The sequence below is a fragment of the Nicotiana tabacum genome, chromosome 10 (assembly GCF_000715075.1).
Source record: "Nicotiana tabacum cultivar K326 chromosome 10, ASM71507v2, whole genome shotgun sequence".
Classification (NCBI taxonomy): domain Eukaryota; kingdom Viridiplantae; phylum Streptophyta; class Magnoliopsida; order Solanales; family Solanaceae; genus Nicotiana; species Nicotiana tabacum.
Genome location: NC_134089.1, coordinates 125,575,595 through 125,584,026, shown reverse-complemented (window position 1 = coordinate 125,584,026; position 8,432 = coordinate 125,575,595). Strand labels below are relative to the sequence as shown.

Genomic DNA, 8,432 nt, shown 5'->3' with positions numbered 1-8,432 from the left:
AGTGTATATGTTTGATGTGTCACGTAATTTTCTCAACAAAAAGTTATGTCCGCACATAATTAAATTAATACAAAATTAGTCAATTCATAGAGCAGGCTTGGAGTGACTGACTAGGCTATTTAATGTTATTTTCAGGACAAAGAGGATGTCAGATGAGTGGAGATGAAGTACTGCGGTACTGTTGTACAAGAACAAAGGTGATATTCAGAGTTGTAACAACTATAAGGGTATCAAGTTACTAAGTCATACCATGAAAGTTAGGGAGAGGGTGGCGAAAGTGAGAGTGGGGAGGATGGTGTCTATATCCGATACCAGTTCAAGTTCATGCCGGGTCATTCAACTACGGAAGTTATCCACCTTACTAAGAGGTTGATGGAACAATATAGGGATAGGAAGAAGGATATGCACATGGTATTTATTGACCTGGAGAAAGCATATGACAAGGTACATAAGGAGGTCTTTTGGAGATGCCTGGAGGCAAAATGTGTGTTGTTGCTTACATTAGGACGATTAAGGACATGTATGATGAAGCTAAGACTCGGGTTAGGACAGTGGGAGGCGACTCTAAGCATTTTTCGATTGTTATGGGATTGCACCAAGGATCTACACTCAGCACGTTCTTATTTTCCATGGTGATGGATGCACTAACATATCATATTAAATGAGATGTGCCATAGTGCATGTTATTCGCTGACAACATAGTTCTTATTGATGAGACACGGGGCGACATTAACGAAAGGCTGGAGGTTTGGAGACAGACCCTTGAGTCTAAGGGTTTCAATTTGAGTAGGACGAAGACAAAATATCTGGAGTGCAATTTTAGTGCCGGGTTGAGGGAAGAGGGCATGGACGTGAGGCTTGGATCACAGGTCATCCCCAAGAGAGGCAGTTTAAAGTACCTTGAGTCGATTATTCAGGAGGATAGAGAGATCGATGAGGATGTCGCACACCGTATAGGGTGGGGTGGATGAAATGCAGGTTAGCATCTGGAGTCATGTGTGATTAGAAAGTGTCACTAATGCTCAAAGGTAAGTTCTATATAGCGGTGGTTAGACCAGACATATTGCATAGGGCAGAGTGCTAGCTAGTTAAGAACTCACATATCCAGAAGATGAAAGTGGCAAAAATGAGGATGTTGAGTTGGATGTACCGGCACATTATGAAGGATAAGATTAGGAATAAAGGTATTCAGGAGAAGGTGGGCGTGGCTCCTATGGATGACAAGATGCGGGAAGCGGGGCTCAAATGGTTCGGGCACATGCGAAGGAGAAGTCCAGAAGCCCTGGTAAGGAGATGTGAGCGGTTGGCTTTAGCGGGTACGAAAAGAGGTAGATGGTAACCTAGAAAGTATTGGGGAGAGGTTATCAGGCAGGACATGGCTTGGCTTCAAATTTTCGAGGACATGGACCTTGATAGAAAGGCGTGGAGGTCGAGCATTAGGGTTGTAAGTTAGGAGGTAATTGAGCATTTTTCCACTTCGTACCGGGTGAGAGACTAGTCTAATAAGGTTTTGTCTTAGATTGCTAGTGGTTAATGTTATGTTTACACTATTCTTTCGTTTTACATAAGACCGGGATTTATTACCTGTTAATATTTTTTTTCATCTATTTTCTTGTCCATGTGTTGATGTTATTAGTTCTATGATTTTTGTTTATGGTACTAATTTATTGTCTCTGTTCGCCTTCTTGAGCCGAGAGTCTTTCGGAAATAGTCTCTCTACTCCCTCGGGGTAGGGGTAAGGTCTGTGTACCTACTACCTTCCCCAGACGTCACTACTGGGATTACATTGGGTGGTTGTTGTTGTTGTTGTAGAATATTACCAATAATAGTCAAATGCTATCTTATTAGCCAATTAGCTATTTGTAGTCAAAGAAATATTGAATTTTTGCTTTCTTTTGAGTGGGTTTTATTAGAATAAATTGAATACATGAGTTTGAATCTCTATTTGGGATGATTTGACAGAATTTTGAGGTGGTTTGAATTGAAAACTCAAAGTTAAAGATGAACATAGAAAAAGATATGTGTATCATACTATGTATCACATATATATCATATATGTATCACATGTATATCCATGCATACATGTGTGTGAGATACATGTGGTACATGTTTGATACATGTATCGTAGAAGAACTTTTAAACTCGATTTTAACTATGAATTTTGATAACAAACCAGTCCAAATCACCTCTAATCTTCCTCAATTTTGTATGTTGTCTTATCTATATGTTTTCAACGAATTCTAATCATACCTATTGAAAAAATTCTTTTTTGTCTAATTATTTTAATATTGTATATCATTGATAATGAATTTTATTATTTTGTCCCCAAACGAATCTAATTCACCTTCAAACTTCCTTAAATTTTATATGTTGCCTCGTTTATGTGTTTTCAACGTATCACAATATCCATTATAACAAATCTTTTTTTGCTTATGTTTTTTGAATATTGTATATTATTAATAATTTTATTTTTTGCTATTTTTGATAGCATGGCTAAAAATTCTAGTTATTGGTAAATAATGCCTTTTTTGGGTACATTTATTAAGATTTCCAACTTAAATATGAGAAGAATGGACTACTTGGACAACCGAGTCTGACAAATTCTAGAGCTTTACCAAAGTTCGACACAATACTACATGGTCCGTGTATTTATCATCGGGCTATTGGCTTAGGAAGGAAATACTTATGGAGTGTGAAATTGATAGATTGGACTGATTTTGAACGAGTCAAATAGTATGAGTCAATAAGTGGTGTGATACACGTCCAAAAGTTACTAGATGAGTTGAGTTAAGATAGACTGAAATTTGGGTCATAGCTCAAATCGTCCAATTCTTACCAAGTTTTAATTAATGTGTTATTTCTTTATGAATTGTTTAGTTATTAAATAAGACCTTTTTTTTTTGTTATGGTCATATATAACATATCAAACAAAAAAAATATTTTAAAAATACTTTAGCAAAGTTGCTCATGGATTAATTTGAGCTAAAAATCAAATCACTTTTAGATGAAAGGAGATGAACTGGGTCAAGATGGACCGAGTTCAATGAGTGCGTCAATGAGCGGCCCAACCTTGGACAGGTTGTGCGGATTGAATGTGTTTGGGCTTATATTGCCACCCGTAAAAATACTTATTTGCACTCGGAGTTTAATGTGGTAAGAATACATACTAGTTAATCATAATTAAGTGATTTAAGTCTATATGTTAACACATGCGGATTAGTTCTAACTGTTGCACCTTTTTATTTTTTCCATCGAAGATTTCGTGATGGGGACTTACAGAAATTCAAGTACTGATATATGTTCCAATCTGAGAAAATGAAGCAGTGTGAGAACAATCTGCATGTGTTTCATTTGATGAAAATTGTACATATCTATAACGTGAGAAATACAATGAGTAAACCTATGTCCTACAGTTCTTTCCCTTAAAATGAATTTCAGAAGAAAAATGCTGGAGTATTTTCATAATAATATGTAAACTTTCTTTTTCCAAAACAAAAACAAAGTTTATTAGTTCCTCGGGGCACAAAAATTCTTTAAATGCTCAACTTGTGTTGACAGTAGTCCCTGAACTTTGGCCAGCCTACACGATTGATCTGTAATTAATCGATATGTTGATGGATTCTCCCATGGAACAATTCCATATTCGTCATTGAACCGTTCCATTCTTTCTACAAGGAATTGCCAGAAGAATGATCCTGCCCCGGACCTGTTTCTCTTTGCAGACTTGTATATAACATCAAGAACCATTTTGAGGAATCTATCGCGTTGAGCTGGTTCAAAATCCTCGTTATCATTTGACAAACCAAATTCAGTAAACAGGACTGGCTTTTTCAGTTCCCTGTCACCGTCTTCTATGTGAGAAAGCATCCATTTGGCCGCAAATTTCAACATCTCTTCAAAATTTTTGTGGTGAAACCTGCAGAAAAAATTTCTTGGCTTTAAGTTTGATGATATATATCCTTTTTCAACTCCTTGAATGCCTTATCGCTTTTTCTTCTCCCATTTATCACACATTCACGAAATTAAACATAATGTAAAGCTTACCAATGGTCTGGGTACACGTGTACGGAGGCAAAATCAACGGTTGAAAGTATAGAGTTGCAGATAAAATCGGATCCAAGATCAGCAGCCCAAACTTCTGGATTGGCAATTGATTTTTTGGGACTTTTAGGACCATAGAATCCTTCGAGGCCCACGGTGAGCAGATGTTTCCTGTCAATTGATTTCACAAATGTTGACATCTCTTCTATCCAGTCCTGCAATTTGGCATAATGCTATTAATGCATGTGTAAAGAAGCAGTGTCTACAACAAAAACTACGCTGCAATCCCAAACAAGTTGGGATCAGCGATAAATAAGCAGAGTCTACTTCCCCAAAAATGATTTGCTGAAAATTTACTACAAAGAGAAGGAAAAAAAAAAAGAAACCACCCTCGGTAATTCAAATGCCAAATGTAGGTATGCAATTCTGAACTATGAAGAAGCAATGTTCAGATGTTTCGAATTCAACATGCCATTAGAACAAATCTAAAAGAGAATGAATATGAATTCGTACGCTAAGCATTACAAACAATTACGATAATGCAATCACGCTACTAATCTTTTCCTTAATTAAATCAAATGCATGCGCTAATACTTTAAGACGGCAATCAGAAATGCAGGTAGTGTACAAGAAATGTCAAATGAATTGCGTCCTTCATACGCAGCGAGATGCACTGACTAATAATGATTCGAATACCAATAAACAGTAATAAATACTCCCTCATCCCATTTTATGTAAGGTGTTTGATTAGACATGGAGTTCAAGAAACAATTGAGTATTTTTAACACATAAGCTAGTTATATGTAAAGTACCAAAATTACAAATAATTAAATGAGATGGTAAGAGTTCCAATATGTCCCTTTACGTTTCTCTCACCTAATAAAAAAGTCAGCTTTTATATCAAGCAGGGTCATAATAAGTCATATTAGTAAGGGGATTTTGTTAAATTCAATAATTTCCAAATATTAAAAGATATCAATCTTTTTGGGACGGATAGGGTAACTAATTTATGAACATCAACATTAGTCCCCAAAAGCTCAGGACATCATTGAATGACTTGTTCCAAACCAAAATCATCTTGAACTGCAGAGATTAGAACAACAAAAACCAATTGCTGCTTGATAAACTGGACATCGTTCTCACTAAGTGATAGACTGCTCTATTGTTCAAACAATTTAAATATCCACATGAGGTCAAGTGTTGAAGTTACCTGGAGTGTATCACCAGAAGGATCGGTCATGCAGCGAGGTTCATTAATTAGCTCCCATGCAAATATGGTCGGATCATCCCGGTACTCTATACCGGTGTATATGTTCCTCCTTGTTAGCACTGTCTGGAAAATGAAATGGAATAATGAACTTAGGTCAGTACTTTAGCATACGAGTAACTTAGATATCAACACCAGGACGTTGCATGTCAGTGCAGAAAAGAGCTAGAAAAAGATCAGCTCATGGCATGGTCTAATATTTGAACTATTTTGTAATCCTCAAAACATATTACAAGGGGTTATATTAGATCAGAAAGCAAATGCGTCATTCTGTGGACAAACAAAGCAGATGATAAAATTCAGAAGACCGACATAATTCATTTCTTCCACAAGATAAACATTTCTGCAAATTACTGGACATTTATTCGGCCTAGGAAACTACAACTCAGGAGCCCCACGGCCTTCTGAATCCCCATACTTCACCACTTCAGAATCAGTGGAGGGGGGAAGGAAAAGATTTGTATCTTACATCTGAACTATATGATTTACGGTCTATATCAAGTTAGATATCAAAATTTAGAAATCCTAATAGAGGAGTTACTTGAAACAAAACAAAAAAATACTTGGTCTATATAATGTCTTGAATAGAAAATAGGCGTACAAGCTCGTGGAATAAATAGATTTAAGGCCTTTGTAATATTGTCTCGAATAGGAAACATCGGTTCGAACTCGTGAAACAAATAACTTTTCCAACTTAGGCAAAAGCTATTACTGACTGATACAGAAAAAGACCAAGTTTTAGATGCATGTAATGTGTCGTGTTCGCACAAAATTCAACATTGCCGCATTTGGAAATACCCACAGCACAACTCACAAGGTTATCCATGGAAAACTTAAAAGGAAAATTACCTTGACATAATTTTTGAAATAACGGCGGATCGATGGATCATAAAAGAACGAATCATTGGAAGAGCTTAAAGCAACACCTTCTTCCCATGCCCACTTTACATACTGAGTCTTTCCACCGTATGCTTGTAGATTGTTAACCAAGCTGAGTATCAGCCTTATTCCATTTCTTCTGGCTTCTGCAATAACATGATCCAATGCCTGCAGCAACGGATTTCTATATTAATTTAAAGAAGCCAGAGGGAGAAGATATGTAGATAATTTTTACAACAAGAGCTAGGAGTAAAGCTATTTGAGAGGTAGTAGATCCAGAAAGTAACAACAGTCTATGGATCAGAAATAACTACTGAAGAAATGTACAATCATGAAATCTACTACATTAAGTAGAAGACTCGTGGAGTCAATTGTTCGGGCAACTCTTATGTCCTAAGGATGAACCAAAAGGAAACTGGAAAACGACGGATTGGATGGAGTTTTCGTGTTGGTAGTTTCAAAGATTAAGACAATCACACTTTTGATTAAGTGACTTCAGACTTATCGAACTAACAATAGTTTATAAGAGATCAACAACAACAACAATGCAATCCCATAAGTGGGGTCTGGGGAGGATAGTATGTAGGTAGGCCTTATCCCTACCTTACCAGGTTGTTTCCGCTAGACCCTCGGCTCAAAGAACAGTGAAAATAAAGCAACAACAATAGTAAGAGATCATATAGTAGAATATAAGTTAATAAGTCATAATTAGAGACCCTACTATAACCATATATATTTACAAGAGATCATTATTAACTAACAATTATGTAATAATTGCTCTAAAAGGGTTTAGCAATAAAGTAGAAATACATAATTAACCAAATGAGACTAAAAAACAAGATTTTACTTACCCTGAACACTTTTTCATCAAATTTTCCAGGGGAAATCTGGAGAGCATTGTAACCACCATCATTGAAAGCCCAAGTTCTACAAACAGTAAGACCCATCTTTGCACTAGCTTGAAGCATAGTTCTAATTCTTGGTCTCGTACTATAATCAGCAGCATGATCCATTAACCAATAAGAATTCCATCCATTTACGTAAAAAACTTTACCATCAACATAGAACTGAGTCCCATTCCTCTCCACAAAACTGAGATTTATTTCTTTACTGTAATTAACCCACAAGTCCCCAAAGGACAAATATAGGAAAGCAATAAATGATGCAAACCCAATAATTGGATAAAATAAGCCATTTCCTGCTAACATTCTGCTCATAGATGATTTAACCATTACAGGTAACAAGAAAAAAAAATTACCACACTGCTGACAGTTACTAGTAATGGTGAAAACAAAACCCTAAAGGTGCTAACTTTGAACTCCAAATCTAAGAATTTGATGAAGTTGAATATAAAAATGTGATCTTTATACCTTAGATCTCTTTAACTCCCCAATATTTAGGAACCCCACATGGGAAAAATGATTTTCAAACAATAATCAGATCCCCTTTTGGAAATATACCAAAAAGATTACTTAAAGAATAGACAAAGTTCAAGAATTGCAAAATGGGAATTTTTTTGGTTCCAAGAATGGGGGAGTTGAACTGAATTTATGTTCTAATGGTTTCTTTGGATGGCATTTATAGATTTAGAAAAAAGCAAAAAAAGAAAAAAAAAAAAGAAAAAAAAGTACACCTAACAATGTAACCTATCAAAAACCTGTCAAAAACATCATGAGAATTGAGAAAACTTAAGGTAAAATGATGATATGAAGAAGAAGAAGAAGAAGATGGCAGTGAGGTGGAATGTTGGTTTCAAAAAAATGGAAAGTAGTTTGCTTAATTAGATCTGAAATCTTGATTTCATGGCTTTTATTTTTTCTTGAATATTAAAATTGTAAGGAGCAAGTCATACCAAAACTCCAAACTTTGGGCCATTGTTGATTTAAGCATTTCATCTTTATAGATTAATTTAAATTTTTTATTATATACAAAGAATAAGGTGTCCCCTTTGGTCATGTGCCTACTCCACTGGTTAGTTTCACTAGAACCAAGATACTGTACTGTAATTAGTAGTATGATTTTTTGAAGATTTTCTTTAGCATATTATTTGCTGGACTTTTGATAAATTAACTGACAAAAATGGCTTCTAAGATTTCCAAAATGTCATTGCCCACGTGAGTACTGGGTATCTTTTTTGTAGTTTCGTCATTTTTAATCCACATGATTGGTTCCATCATTCATGTACTTTCTTTCCTCTTTTTACACTCCTCTTGCCAAATTCCAACTAGTGAAGTTTCAATCTAAT

The 8,432-nt window shown here is 35.6% G+C and overlaps 1 protein-coding gene across 1 annotated transcript; it reads right to left on the bottom strand.

Moving 5' to 3' along the window:
• Positions 1–3,326: 3,326 nt before the first annotated feature.
• Positions 3,327–8,080, bottom strand: LOC107810100 (mannan endo-1,4-beta-mannosidase 2-like). Its single transcript, XM_016634838.2, has 5 exons — positions 7,039–8,080; positions 6,158–6,355; positions 5,252–5,374; positions 4,045–4,256; positions 3,327–3,916 (listed from the first exon to the last, which is right to left on the bottom strand). Exons 1-5 carry the CDS (start codon positions 7,417–7,419, stop codon positions 3,508–3,510), a joined length of 1,323 nt encoding a protein of 440 aa, XP_016490324.1. The 5' UTR covers positions 7,420–8,080; the 3' UTR covers positions 3,327–3,507.
• Positions 8,081–8,432: the final 352 nt, after the last annotated feature.

What these genes read in the sequence shown, in the direction of transcription:
- LOC107810100 (XM_016634838.2), bottom strand. Translation starts at nt 7,419, where the DNA reads ATGGTTAAATCATCTATGAGCAGAATGTTAGCAGGAAATGGCTTATTT. An exon ending in TTGATGAAAAAGTGTTCAGG is followed by an intron (nt 6,356 to 7,038) that starts GTAAGTAAAATC and finishes CCGTTGCTGCAG; the next exon opens with GCATTGGATCATGTTATTGC. An exon ending in ATTTCAAAAATTATGTCAAG is followed by an intron (nt 5,375 to 6,157) that starts GTAATTTTCCTT and finishes TTCATTTTCCAG; the next exon opens with ACAGTGCTAACAAGGAGGAA.